This window comes from Primulina huaijiensis, chromosome 1, assembly GCF_012295235.1.
Source record: "Primulina huaijiensis isolate GDHJ02 chromosome 1, ASM1229523v2, whole genome shotgun sequence".
In the NCBI taxonomy this organism is placed as follows: domain Eukaryota; kingdom Viridiplantae; phylum Streptophyta; class Magnoliopsida; order Lamiales; family Gesneriaceae; genus Primulina; species Primulina huaijiensis.
The window spans coordinates 21962821-21978231 of NC_133306.1; the positions used below are offsets into that span (position 1 = coordinate 21962821).

The 15411-nt window shown below is 31.6% G+C and overlaps 1 protein-coding gene and 1 long non-coding RNA gene across 2 annotated transcripts; both read left to right on the forward strand.

The window, feature by feature from the left end:
* The first annotated feature begins 9356 nt into the window (after positions 1-9356).
* On the forward strand, positions 9357-14627 carry LOC140984648 (probable protein phosphatase 2C 44). The gene is made up of 5 exons (XM_073452198.1): positions 9357-9683; positions 10189-10449; positions 12899-13175; positions 13453-13607; positions 14122-14627. The coding sequence occupies exons 1-5, from the start codon at positions 9633-9635 to the stop codon at positions 14257-14259; spliced, it is 882 nt and encodes a 293-aa protein (XP_073308299.1). The 5' UTR covers positions 9357-9632; the 3' UTR covers positions 14260-14627.
* Positions 10456-12722, forward strand: LOC140984655 (uncharacterized). The gene is made up of 2 exons (XR_012176645.1): positions 10456-11936; positions 12144-12722. It is a non-coding gene; the product is annotated as an uncharacterized lncRNA (long non-coding RNA).
* Positions 14628-15411: the final 784 nt, after the last annotated feature.

Genomic DNA, 15411 nt, shown 5'->3' on the forward strand with positions numbered 1-15411 from the left:
CCGTTTTGTTACCGTTTATGACCGTTGGTGTACAAGAAAATAAATGTATGTATTTTTATAATTTTATGGTAATAATATGGTGTATATAATATTAGTAATGCTTTAAATAATTATGTATATCATATCACAATATTATAATGAGGTGTCATAAGATATTTTGTTTAAAAACCTTATAGACTTTTATACTTGTCGTATCCCTTACCGGGAGTGTGGGATGTCGTCTTAACATCTTCTCAGGATTTACAACAAGTTTTTTGAAAAATTTATTTTTATTATTTATAATAACATTATATTATATATTAAATATATAAACAATAAATAAATATTATTAATTAAAATATAACAGATTTTAAAATTTTAAAAGAATATGATAAGGTGGGGTTTGTAACCCCGCTTCATTGAGGAGTCGGGGTATGAGACCCCGACTGCTAATTGTGTTTTTCGAGGAGTCGAGGTTTGAGACCCCGACTCCTCTTTTTATTATTTTTTTCCGACAACTTCTTACAATTGATTAGTGTTGATTTTTTTTTTCATTTTGTATGAAAAATGTATCTGATAAAGCCAAATTGAACACCCGTGATGGCCAAATTGAACACCTGTGAATCTATACTGAATTCAACTTGCAATATCAGTGATGCTCGAACATGTAATTGCTTGCTTTTATCATTCATTTCCCTCATGTTCTTCTTCTAAGGTGCATGTAAGTTTTTTCTTCTTTGCTATCTTTTTTTTTCTTATTTCAATCTATTTTTCCTCTTCAACACCAATTTTTTTTATTCTTTACTTCGTGTTTATGATGAACTAACAAGAAGCTTAAATTTTTTTTCTTTTGCAAGTATAAATTTTTTTGAAAAATCAATAATTTGGAGTTCCTCGTCAACAAAGTAAGTGATTTTTTTATTAAACAACAATTGTTAATATTTTTAATTAAATTTATCATGACTTTGTTATGTTTAGTGTTATATCATTCATACTTTGTAAATAATACAATTTAAGATGTTAAAATTTTTTAATGGTGACAAATATTAATGTTAAAACGGATACGAATGCCTTGAAAAATTATAGTAATCAAAATTTAATTGTTGAATATTAACTAGTTTGGAGAATTAGGATATTATATATAATTTAGATACAATCTGATAAATTTTAAAAACTCTTTTTATTCAATTAGTTTTCAGTAGAATGAAAATTTTGAGCAAATTAAAAATAATTTTGTGATATTAATTAAATTTTAAGTATAAAAATGTTTATAAATATTATAAAATAAAAATCTTGTAGCAAATTTTAACCGACATTTGAATTATAATTTAATTTTTTTGTTATATATTTATCAGTATATGAATATTTATCAGTATATGATTTTTCTAACTAAATATCTATTCATTATTATATATCCTTTCTAAACATAATAAATATAAATTGTATAAATAGTCAAAAAGATATTAGTATTTATAATACAAAATTTTTCTAAGATCAAATAATTATTTATAATCTTTTTCTAAAAAAGAATTCTATCAAAATCGATTGAGAGAAATGTTTTATAATTACAAAGCTTTTAATGATTAGTTTGAAAAAAATAAATTGGTTATACGAAATAAATACTAATTTGATATACATATATACGTGAAAATTTTCTAGTAGTAAACTTTTCATTAATAATATTAAAAATATTGTTTATATATTTAAAAAATTAAATAGTATACTCATTTTTTTATATCATAAATGATATAATTTCAAATATTTTTATGTAAATATATATAAAAAAATATTATAGCATTTTTCTCATAACATATATCTCGGTAGTCGTCGAACAGAACTTTCCCATGTTCCATAAACATTCTCAACAGATCGCCTCAAGCTATGCCATGCCTTGTGATACGAAATATTGTACCCAAATTTGTCCTTAATCAGTTGCATTACATATTTGATTTCGTATGAAGGGTCACAACGAACTATACCCACAAGAGTGTTTGCCGCCATGTTCATGTCCATGTTATGATGGTCAAGGCCGACATGACTAGAGATACACGTATGTGACCCTCCATAGTTAGTGATTTTCCAATAGCCCGACTTCACCTTGAGCGATGCTCGAAGACCCCAATGACATGGCATAGTTGAAGACTTATTTTTGCAGCAAACTTTCCAGAACGTCGGTGAGCTTTGGACGACACGGTACTCACGTCGTGCGACCCTAACAAAGTAGTCCTTGACACTGGCAATCAGTTCTTTTTTGTCCTTGAATATCATGTTGATGCACAAATCGCCTCTTTCAGGGTTGTAATAGGTCGTGCGACTTGCATATGGGAGATCTGTAGAATCTGGAATTTGCTCATCGTACACTTGGCTGAAAAATGGTGGATCTTCACAGATTATCGACCTATCCGCTTGAATATTGTCAGGCATCGTACCTTGCCTCCATGCTTGAGATGATGTACCCTCATTTGGAACTTGTGAATAACCGACATCACGTTCAAATGCATTATTATCATCATTTTCATCAACATTACCATCTTCAGAATCGTTGGAAGGTGAATCTTCATCACTATCCTCATCGTGGTAACTATCCATAAAGAAAACACGTCTCGTTTGTTCATCATATGATGTGAACGGAGTAATTTCATACGGATTACACCTTCTTCTTGCACTAGACTCCCATCTACGCCCATCATCTGCCCATGGAATGGTTTGTTCAACCACATGATTATTCACATATCGATCCCAATTATTTGGCTGTTCATCTTCACCCACAACAACATTTGAAGTGCCTCCTCCATCATCGAAGCCCATTGTACTAAATCCTTGTGTAATACATGGGATGTAGGCTTCTAGATCATTGGAACAAACACTATTTTGTACCGACTCAGACTCAATATACAAATGTAAACACCGCAGGTCAATCTGAGATGTCATAAAATGTAAAGTATCGTAATCTTCGATACAAAGTTGAAACTCTATTCTATTCGTCATCTCCATGTAGGCATATTTGGTTGTCAACTTCAGCATAAATTCCTTGCTGTTAATATTTAACTTTTTATACAATCTCTTCATCAAATCAGAATAAGTTATGGAACGTGGTACCATCATCATCTTCACAGCAGGCTTGCTGTATTCCACAGTTCCTTGTTGTGCAACTACATAACCATTGACATACAACGCCACTGATATAGTGTCTATTTTCTGTGTTACGTGAATATAATTATAATTAATCACAACACAACATGTGTTATAAAACTATGAAATCCTGAATAAATTAACCATGATCGTAAAGTGATTGATTTTAGAGAAAAAAAAAATTCATTTTAATAAATTAAACATCGTCGTCATTTTATTAAATAATATCACACACAACATATAAATAATACAATATCAACAATAAGATAATCATGTAGAATTAATAAGCATCTATAAAATTTCACTTACAGAGTATAGAAAACAAAAATACTTCGTCTAACTTTGCAAAATTAAGTTTAAACAAAGAGATAAATTAGTATTTGTAAAATCAAGTTTTTTAATAAAAATCACATACCTGAAATTTAATAAAAATCACAAAATTATTTCTCATTTAGTCAAAATTTTCATTATATTTAAAGTGATGGATTTTAGAGAAAAAAACAAGTTTTTTTTAATAAATTAACCATTGCACTCATTTTCTTTAAACAATATTACACACTACATATAAATAATACAATATCAACAATAAGAAAATCATGTAGAAAATAATAAGCATCTATAAAAGCTTCACTTATAGATCATAGGAGAAAAAAATGCTTCATCTAACTTGTTCGGATTTTTGTACAGAGCACCAAAATTTATTTTAAATAAAGAGATAAATTAGTACATGTAAATAAAATTGAAACAAAATGTTGAAGAAAAAATACCTTTATATATAACCAAAATTCAGCTATAAAATACACTACCACATCATCGCCGAATGCATCTTCATCAATGTCAATACGAATGAATTATTATTCATGTAAGTTATACATATATAGTGGGATGAATGAATTATTAGTCATGTAAGTTATACATATATAGTGGGAAGAAAGCATAAAAAAATAAAAGAGGATTCAATGAATATATTTCAATCAGACATTTGTCCCGGGATTCGCGGTGGTTACTTCCTCGAAAAACACAATTAGCAGTCGGGCGGGGTTACAAACCCCACCTTATCATATTCTTTTAAAATTTTAAAATATGTTATATTTCTAAAAATTTTTTAATTTATAATATTTATTTAAAAAGACCCTAATTTTACCTAATTTTCTACATTCAAATATTCAATACACACATTTTAAATATTATTTTTCAACACTACCTTATTTATATAATACATAAAGATTTCAAAGAATAGAGTTACTTTTTTAAAAAACTTATACTAAATTTTATTTTATCAGAGTTGATTACACGTCTGTTTAGCATCCACCATTTGACTCAAATTTTACAAATGATTATAATTATAAATCATTATGTTGTCCAAATATATTGATTTATCCATATATCTTACATCATTCGTCATCTCATACACGAGTTAAACAATGTCTCATAAGATTAAATCATTGATATGTCCGAAGCCTTATAGCGCTCTCCCTAGTTCGACACCATCTGGGAGGGAAAAAAAATTTCTCCAAAGCTTTTCATTTTCCTCAATTTGAAGTCATTAGTTGGGTTGATTGCGAGTATATAAGGTTTAAAGAATTGTTAAACAATGTTTTAGTTATGAATGTTTGTTCTTTTTATAATTTTGTTGTTTTATATTGTCAAATTTTAGTGTATGTTTGATATTTTATTTTTCTTGTTTTTTGATTTTGTTTTTTTTAAGTGATTTTGACTTGGTGTCAATATAGCGCTGACGTAACTCCGATGTAGCACTCACACATGTAACACTACGTCAGCATTCTTCATTAAATATAATTAAAGTTGTCAAAAAAATTGAAAGATATATGACTAAAACTTAATATTGACAATATAAAAAATCAAAATGTACTTATAGGATGAAAATTTGCAATTTTCTATGTTCGAACAAAAAAAATTGTTATTTTCTCAATTGAAATTAATACACGGAGCTTTCGAATTTTTCTCATTTTTTCGTTGCAAATGATTGAAAATGATATTTTTTAAAAAATTAAACGTCGTTTTTTCAAAAGATCAAAAAAATATTCTATTGACATTAGCATAAATCTGCAATTAAAGTAGCTTGGATACACAAAGGAATTGAGTCAATAAAATCCATATTAGTTCCTAATCTAAGTCCATCAGTGGCAAGTATATGAGCGGCCATGTTAGCTTGCCGCATGCAGTGTTGGGTATCCGTTCCCGGATTCTGCGTAAAACCAGTCCTAATTTCATCAATCAGATAGGATTCAAGTGCAAAAGCTGAAACTTGCTTGACAGCTTAATTGTGTTGGAACTTTTCGTTAAATTCCTTTTGTTTAATTAAATTTGATGAAAATTAAATGTAGAAGAGTTAATAACTTTTAACTAATATAAAACCAGTTTCAAAACATGTTAGAATCGGTGGAAGTACTTTAGAGGATGTTGAATGATCACCTCACAACTTTATTCTATTGAATATCAAGTGAAATTTACTGATATTGATAACAGAAGTCTGATCTCTACCATAAAAAATCAGCAGACGACTTAAATTCAATGTTGAACGAGCCTATCGATCTTTGTGAACAATAATAGAAGTAATAAAAAGACAAAGTGATTGTTTTTGGAACTTCTAAGGATAAAAGATTTCTACGTCCCTCATTCTTATTTTTCCAGAAGATATTCACTAAAATATTTTGATATTTACAACTTCTGTAAACACCCACTTCAGAAGGATTTAATTTTGCCTACTGAAACTCTTAGTATCAACTTCTTCACAACTCTTAAATGCGTTCCTGGTAGTACAAAGATTTACTTAAAAGATAATACATGTGTGAGAATACAGTGAGTATAACTATAACACAATATGACCTCTAAAAAGATCTGATAAGGCTTTGACAGTTTGCTTCAAGTATTTTCAGCAAAGCTTTGAATATTATAATTATTGATAAATCACTTGAGTGTCTAGAGTTGTTGGGTGTAATAATTATCCCTGTTTGGTAGAGCGATCGAACCGTGGTGCTTGAGCTGTTGTGCGGTTTAAAAGACTTGAGTTGCACCATTACCACTAGCTATAGCTGTTGATAAAGCGGCAAGCGCTCGGTCCTACAAGAGTCCATGCTGAAAGAATTACAGACTTTTTATAGATTATTTTAATATCCGGATCTGAACGACTATAAATGATTTGTATTGATGCCATTAAAACAACCACACAAGTGTCATCCGTTTTGATCCAAGAATACAAGGCGACAATAAATTCTTGTGACACTAACGGTCAAATCGGCCAGAAAGTGTTTTCCTTAACTAGAATACTGAACATCTTCTGAATGTTCGATTTGCTAATTTTATGCTCTATTAATAATAGAATAAATCTAATGCTCATAAATGATCGTTGACAAGATTCAGTAGCCTGAGGATGATGAGTAATGCTTGTCCATTTAGTTTGGTAGACCTTGAAAAACTATCATATATGAGCACGTGGTCTATTGAACTTATCGGCTATTTAATTTCTCATAGTGCTGAATTTTAATAATTCTTAGTTAATTTCTTAAGCTGAGCACATCAACAAAACAAAACATAAATTAAATACGCTTAATTTATGCAAGCCAAAGTATCATTTTTGTGTTTATTTCTTATTAATATTGCCGTTATATTCTAGAAGAGCGTCGAACAAAGCAGTTCATCATCTAGCAACGGAAGCTATTAAGAATGATGTNTATATTGCCGTTATATTCTAGGAGACAGAAGTCTATACGGTCTTCAAAGCACCATCTGTGATGGGACGAATCGTTTAAGGAAATTGTGTTCTTCACGAGCCTCTGTCACTTATTCATTCAACTCGTTGGAGCCTACAACATTTCTTCTTCTTCTGGTAAAAATATATTTGTACATGATTACATTTGCATATATTGTTATTACTGTTTATCTCTAAAAGATTTCTTTCTCCTTATATATCGACTAACAATCTTTCAGACATGTTGCCGATACTAAGTAGCAGTCAAAAATTTGTATCTATTTTTCATGATAAAAACAAATTTCTTATTTTCAAAACATTTAACCGTTTGTGCTAGTGTTTCAGATATGATTATTGAATTAAATATCTCAACACCGCCAGTGACCGTTCATAATGTTAGGATTTCTGTCCCACAAATGAATGTTCATGCCGCTATGGTGCCGATTAAAAATGATGATAATCCGGAGAAATTCGATAGTTCGAATTTCAAGATATGACAATAAAAGATGTTCAATTACTATCAGCTATAGATTTTGGTAAAGCGATAAACGCTCGATCCTACAATTAATGTCAGACTCGAGGTCACAAGTTCGATTCCTATTTATTGCAAAGAGTGTAATAATTGGGATAAAGATTGTTAGGTGCACAATAATTGTATCTGTTTGGTAAAACAATCGAAATGTGGTCTTGAGCTGATATATGATTTAAAATATTTGAGTTACACCGTTACCACTAGCTATAATTTTTAATAAAACGGCAAATGCTCAATCTTACATATAAGTAGGGGTGAGAAAAAATACTGAATTTTCGGTATACCGAGGTTACTGTACCGAAAAATACCGAATTTATCGAAATTTTTGGTATATCGAAATTTTCGGTACGGTATGGTACCGATACCGAAATTTTCGGTATGGTAACGGTATGGAATTTAAAATTTTCCGTATATACCGAAATAATATATATAAATTAAAAAATATTTTTTTTTGTATAAAAAGATATATATCGATACCGTACCAAAATAAAAAATTTAACTTCTGTTTGGACTCATCATGTTGGCATAGTGCAAATCAAAGTTCAGTGAATCAACTCGATTCATAGTTGAGAATTTAAATTGTCGAGAAGTCTTATCTCTATAGCCTAACCTTACAGCTAGCTAGAGGACTCGATGCTGAGCCTCGACTTGTTGAAAAGCTGACAGGCTTCAGAAATCACAGGACCTCAGATATTGTTGCAAAGATAGCGGGTGAAGAAGTCGCACATGTTGCGGATGAAGTTTATTGGTGTTAATTGATGTCTTGGATCTCCAGACACATGTTGCTGTTGGTATTTATTGTTTTTATGGATTTGTTTTGTATATATCTTTCTTGGTCTATTTGACTTTCATAATGGATTTGTTTAGTATAGGTAATCATTGGCCTTGAAATTACAAGAGAATGAATTTTTTATATATATTTTCGGTATGACGGTATTTTACCGATATCGTACCTGCTTTTCGGTATACTGAAAAGTCGGTAAGATAACGGTATCATTTTTCTCGTATCGGTATTTTCGGTATGATATGCGGTATCCGAAATTTCGATACGGTACCTTTACATATAAATAAAAATAATTTTGACGAAGTCTTTCTTTAAATAAAAATAATTTTGACGAAGTCTTAAAAGTTTCAAATATATGTTCGAATGTTGAATCTGGAGGTAACGTAAAAACAAAAAATAAATAGGTATGATGAATTATTAGAGTATATATAAAAAGTTAAAAGTTGGATAGATATATTTGCAATGGTCAATTCGAAATGAGAATTCACCTATTAGTTAGAAATTATGGAAAAGGGTAAAAAGCCTACAAACTTCCAAAATTAATTTTCAAACATAGGTTAGGTCATATTAAGTGGATAAAAATCCACCCAAATGTCCTAACTTCCCCCTCTTTTTTCCAAAAAAAAAAAATTTGTTTTTCCTTCAAAAATATATTAAATTCATTTTTTTAAACCCATAACTTATTTACATATTACTCCATGTTTTTCTTTCTGTTTATTTATTTATGTATATCAAATGTGAAACACTTGTCACTCGATAAAATTATTTATCTGGAAAAAAATCCTCGATAATCACTTTTTAAATTTCCTAGATTTTATTAAAAAAATTAAAACTAAAATATTATTTCGAGTTCAATAAAAATCTTAATGAATCGTGAATTTTTCTGATAAAACAATGAATAATTGATTTAAACCACAAATGACTCTAAATTATTTATAATATTGTCTATTAACGATCAAGATGACCATCCAAGCCAAGATTTCGTTGATTGTTTTATTTTTAAACACAATATATAATTAATTTTCTCAACAAATTAAATTTCAGCAGTTAAGTTAACCTCAAAAGCAAATTTTTTAAAATTTAAGGGACTGAAAAATATTTCTCAAAAGTTTGAGGTCAAAAACGAAACCCAAGGATTTGACTGGAAATGGTCAACGCTCCTCCCACAATTATTGTTATATTATTATTATTACAATTACTCCATTAATATCATCATTATCAGGAAAGGAAAAAATTGTGCTGCCAATGAACAAATTACATGGGACCAAGAAATATCAGAGAATTTTCTTGAAATACAACCGGCCTTGGACGAAAGAACTCGCCTTTCATACGTACCCACGCGGAGAAGGGTCTTTTTTTTTGTTGTTGTTGCCAAATCCTGCTCAGGAAATCAATTAGCAGCCTTCTTTTTAAATTTTCCTTTCGCCTTTGATCAAAGAACCTGCCCGTTTTTCTGGGTTTATATTTAATATCTGTTACTTCGCAGTTTAGAGATGGGGGAAAGAAGCCCTTCTGGAGGCTTCAGTCTTCTGCGCACTATCAAGGTATTTTCTTGGTAATACCGGTGGATAGAGAGTAGTTTTTTCTTTATTTTGGTTGTTTCTGTGTGAAATTTAATGATGCAAATCATTTGGAATGTTTAATTTTATTTCAATATAGCTCTGTGTTGTTTTTTACATCAACTATGAGATATGAGAGCAAAGTTTCATCAGAGAAGTAATTTTTTCTATTTTTTTTAAAATAGATAATTTGATTTAATATTGATGTGTGGATCGGTGTTTTAAGCGCTTAGAAAAAGTTGAAATGAGGAGCCTCCAATAAGAAGTCAGAAAAATACGGTTTTTAATTCTTCAATTTATTTATTTTTTGAATAAGTTTTTAAAAAAACTTTGGTACGTTAATATATAGTTTTCAAAACACTTTTAAAACGCTGATTTTGTGGCGTGTTGTTTTGTTTCCCTTTTCATGGTAGCCATAACTATTCTAATAATCGAGGAGCTATGGCATCCCTTGTTTAAAGTCTGATTGAATGAGTAATGGTTTTTGTAGAAAGTTGCTTGTTTAGATGGATCTTCACCCGACACAGGGAAAGGAAAGAGCAAAAAGTCATCGTTGTGTATTAATAAGGTGTCACATGGATTTCACTTGGTAGAAGGGCAATCTGGTCATAACATGGAGGACTACCATGTGGCCGAGTATCGAAAAAAGAAGGGGCATGTGCTCGGTTTGTTTGCAATTTTTGACGGACATCTTGGAGACCGTGTCCCTAGCTATCTGAAGGATAAGCTCTTCAACAACATACTTGAAGAGGTATGCTTCAATCTAGTGTTATCAATACGTGGAATTTGATGTCTCTTTCAGGATGACGTAAAGGATTCGATCCGGGTGATAAAAGTTGCTTGTGGGTATAATACGTTGGGAACGAGGTTACATGGAGTTGAGGGCATATTAAAATCATAAAGCTACCTTAAAAAAAATCGTTAAGTTCTTGGATTTATCATGCTAGTTATTGGCTGTCGGACACGGGGTTGCATGGAATGGTAAAACACTCAGTAATAGGATGTTGATCGTTAGAGAATCATCCTTGATTTTAGGATCTTTTAAAAATGGCCTGGCAATCCAGCACACCTTTAAATGTGTCAAAATTGTCGGAGAATTCGGATGGTCACAGAAATTCGTGTTTATAACTAGTGGAAGTTAGATGCTAGCTACTTTTACAAGTTCAATTTGCATGTAGCTGGTGCACCTCCAACCACAATGGCATCTTAGGCAAGAAAGAAAGGCCGAAAAACACAAATCAAAATTGGCATCCATTAGAAGGTCTTCAGACTTTATTTGTATTCGTCGCCATTACTTTTATGGAGGTTTTACACCGCGAAGGACTTTCATGTTTCATTGTATTGCATCGTTGTGCTTCACCAGGGAATATATGATAGAAAAATGCTGGTTTGAACTACTAAAGAGGGATGCAGAAGACCTACCCCATTTCTTATCTTCAATAAATTCTCGGCCGCTTTATAATTTCTGTGTCTTAAACCGAAAATTGGATTTCTGAAATTTGACCAAAATTGTTAAGGGTTATCCTTTCCATTGTTCTTTGCCTTTCAAGCTTGGTGGCGTCTGATTAAATATCTTAAAGGGTGCAATCTGTCAAGTAGCACCCTTGAAATTTGTATCCTTGAAGGCTGGTGTTGGAAACCCAAATTTATCTGACTTTGGAATACTAGCTTTTGGTCAATTATACTAGGTTCCCTTTTCATATTTTTTTCCTCTCCTTACTTTGATTGATTCATTAATGAGTTATTTGTGTTTTTGGTTTTGTTCACAAGTAAAATTATTTTACAGTGGACTCTTTTATTCCATCAAAATATAAGGAAATATATATTTTTTCATCCAAAAGATTTTAAAGAACTTTTATCACGGTTTAAAGTTGTCTGCTGATTCGCATTAGTATTTTTTGGCATGAGTCGATATTATATGCATTTAACTCCTTGTAATTGTATGAAAATTCAAATCAAGATTCATTGTTCGAGTTAAAATAAAATATTTTGCATAAAAATCAGATCTTTTCTCCGATGCACTTCTGTTTCAAATTCAACAATTCAGTTTGTCATGTTTAACTTAAAGGGAAGCATTGAAAATAATTGGTTGATTGTTTGATATGATTAGAATGGCACAATCTTTATGTGAATTGAATACTTAATTGCTTTTTACTTGGTGTGAACTAAATTTTGATTGATTTCCTTTTAGTTATTGTTCTTCGCATGTGTTATTCAACAATATTGCTAGTATTCTTTGTTCAGTGTAATTTTCCTATATAAAGTAATGAGTGTTTAAGATATTTTAGTGTTTATCATGTTAAGTGGCTTATGATTGATCCTCGTAACTAGCGTGTTACTTCTTTTGCATCTTTACTGGAATATTCATCAATATACGTTTTTTGATATAAGTCATAGTTATGTAAGCTTGAAGATATGATATCTCTGCTTCAGCTTGTGGGTGAGAGCTAGGAAATTTATCGTCCCTGCTTGGAGATATATCTTGCTTTTCTTTTCTTCTTTTTTTTTAAACTTAATATATTTTTCTAATTAGGTTAAGATTTAACATTTTATTCAGTTCCTTAAAAAACACCCAGTTTCTGTCAAAATAAACTGGAAAAAACTAGAGTTATTCTGTTAGTGATTCCATGTACTTTGTTTTAATTTTCATTTTAGTTTCTCAGTAGCTAAAGGGTCTTCATGATCAATTTATTTGTGAGTCAAATCTAAATTATCATCTAGCGAGTGGCATAATGAACTGATATAAACTTTTGTGGAAATACCACCATACAAGAGAAGAAATTTTTTGTGGAGGTTGGTATAAATGAGAATTAATGTCTTCAACACAATTGAAAGAATCCAAAAAAATGTTAGATACTAATAATAAGATTTAAGGGGATGGGCTTGTTTACGACATAAATGGTGTTGTACTCCACATTTCTAACTGGTTGATTTTTTAGAGTGCATATATCTTTCATGGATTGTGAGTCACGTGCTCTTATTTCAATGTCTCTGTATGAAGGAGATGTTCTTTCTTAACAAAAATGACCGTGATAACTTTGCTGCCGTATTTGGTCCTCGACTTTTTAATCGTTAGACTATCCTTTTCTAGAACTTTGTGAATCGGGATGTTCTATTTTATAATGAAAAATTCTTCTTACGCATCTCATTTGTATCATCTTTCAAGTTATCAATGAAATATCACTACTTTACTTGTGCAGCCCAATTTTTGGGAGGACCCCCATACTGCCATTAAAAATGCTTATCGCTCAACTGATAAATTTATTCTAGAGAACTCAGTGGAATTTGGTCCTGGTGGCTCGACAGCAGTAACTGCAATTGTTATTGATGGAAAAGAGTTATGGGTGGCAAATATTGGTGATTCGAGGGCTGTCCTGTGCAAGAATGGAAATGCTGATCAACTTACAGTAGACCATGAGCCACATAGTGAGAGGAGGAGGATTGAGAAGCAAGGTGGCTTTGTGACTAATCTTCCAGGTAATTATTATAGCGTTGCGAGGAACAATTATCGCTGCTATCACAGGGGACTGACCCATTGTCGACTCACGGTGATCACAACATGACTTTTGAATTATACAATTTAAAATTTCTTAAAACCATGTTTATGTCAGCTATATAACTCTTTATATAGAGGCTGGTGTTGGGTACTTTTCAATATGTTTTCATCTGCATTTATCAACACTACATTTATGAGTACTATGATGTGGATTTTGGAGTTGATGCCATTGCACGAAATTTTGACTCCTAATTTCAGGAGATGTGGCTCGAGTTGATGGCCAGCTTGCAGTTGCACGTGCTTTTGGAGATGAAAACCTTAAAGCCCATTTGAGTTCAGAGCCTGATATTCGTCCTGTACGGATTGACTCAAGCACCCAGTTTGTTATACTGGCAAGTGATGGCTTGTGGAAGGTCAGTTTTATAGTGTTGCATTGGTGAATTCTTACTCTTTTGTCAGTGTAGGATTTTACAGTTATAATCCATCAATGTGGGTATGAATTCCCTCCCATTTTCTATTTTATGGCGATGTATAGTCAGGTTAATGGTAACTTGGTTGTATATCAGAACCGAGTTTTCAAATATTTAAATTTAGATCATTGAATGCATAATTAATACATGGAAGAAAACTGAGTTTCCAAATCCATCCCTAAAAATTCAAATTTAGCTCAGTCAATTATCCTTGTGTTTTTCAAAATGTATGGTTTTTGAGTTATTTTAGTTTCTCACCTTTCATTGACTGTATCTCGTGGTTCAGTAGAAAACGAGTATCCCTTATCTGCATCCTAGCTATGCGTTATGTATGTCAGGAATCAGTTAAAAGATTTTGAAGAAGGCGAATCAATTTTTAGACTCGTCATGAATAATATAACATCGTTCCTGCAAGTATGTATGCCGTATAGCACTCTGAGACAAAATAATTGGACAGGTGATCAGCAATCAAGAAGCAGTGGACATAGTGAAGAACATCAAGGATCCTCAAGCTGCCGCGAAGCATTTAACTTCAAAAGCACTGGCAAGAAAAAGCAAAGATGACATATCTTGCATAGTAATTCGTTTTGGATGATCCCCGAAAACCAGACATGAGCACAAGTGATGAAAAGGAGGAAAGGCGACCTATATATATCCGATATTCATGAAAATGCCTTGCTTTGCACATAGCTCTTCTGTATATCTCTTGGATTTATTGGATGGAGAAGATGTGTAACGCTATTGTTTATAACAGTAATGAAGGTCGATGGGACCGATTTTTTTTCGATGGTATATTTTTGGTTTGAAGTAGATGGTTTGAAGTTTGTCATTTTTGGGATAGAAGAAACGCTTGTGTGTGCAAAGTTTTTTTAGTTGAAGATGAGAATAATGGCATGTTTATGCCTGATTGTGCGGAGGATTTGCTGTATGTTTCGTGTATATATGTAGAAAACTATTCTAATATGCGGACTCGTTAAGTTACCTGTCGAGTTGAATTCTTGGAATTACAGCTTGATGCTGATATTTCAGGTATGTCTCCTATTCATTTCTCAGCACGGCATGTAATTGAAAATTTAACAATTTTAGCTTTGTCAGAATCGATTTGACATTCAAGTGCGAAAATAAATGGAGCAAATTACAAGCTTTTGTTCAGCAATACAAGTTAGATATCCTTCGCTTCTCATTTTTTTGAACAATAGATCACAATTCGGGTCGATTTCAAGATGATTTTCAAGTTGAAGGAATTCAAGAGTTGAGTTACGATATGCAAGAGAACTAGAGAAGTCAATGGCAAGTGCTAACACATTCTTACCTGCATTATCCATTTAACCCCTCAATATTAATAATATAAGTACATATAATATATACTAAAAACAAAGAAAAAATTTATTTTAATTAAAAAAAAATCAGTTAATGAGGAGCACTTAACTGGATGTAAGTTCACTCAAGAGGATTTTAAGGGATCGGATTAAAAAGTGGGATGAAGTCCAGATACAACCGATTCAAACAAAAAATTTTAAAAAGTGGGATGAAGGCCAGATCGAACTGATTCGAACCTCCGATTTCACGGCTCCGGTGAACAATAATTGGAACTTGGAAGGGGTGTCGCATGATGCACATACAAAACCCCTCGAAAAACATATATCCAAAAACATGACCTGCTTTCTTTTCAAAAAAAAAACATGAGCTGTTTTTAAATGGTCCATCTGTTAAGTAGCGTACCCATGTTACAAAAGAACATGTGATT

Coding starts and splice junctions, on each gene's coding strand:
- LOC140984648 (XM_073452198.1), top strand. CDS start 9,633: ATGGGGGAAAGAAGCCCTTCTGGAGGCTTCAGTCTTCTGCGCACTATC. Junction 9,684..10,188: donor GTCTTCTGCGCACTATCAAG/GTATTTTCTTGG, acceptor TGGTTTTTGTAG/AAAGTTGCTTGTTTAGATGG. Junction 13,608..14,121: donor CAAGTGATGGCTTGTGGAAG/GTCAGTTTTATA, acceptor ATAATTGGACAG/GTGATCAGCAATCAAGAAGC.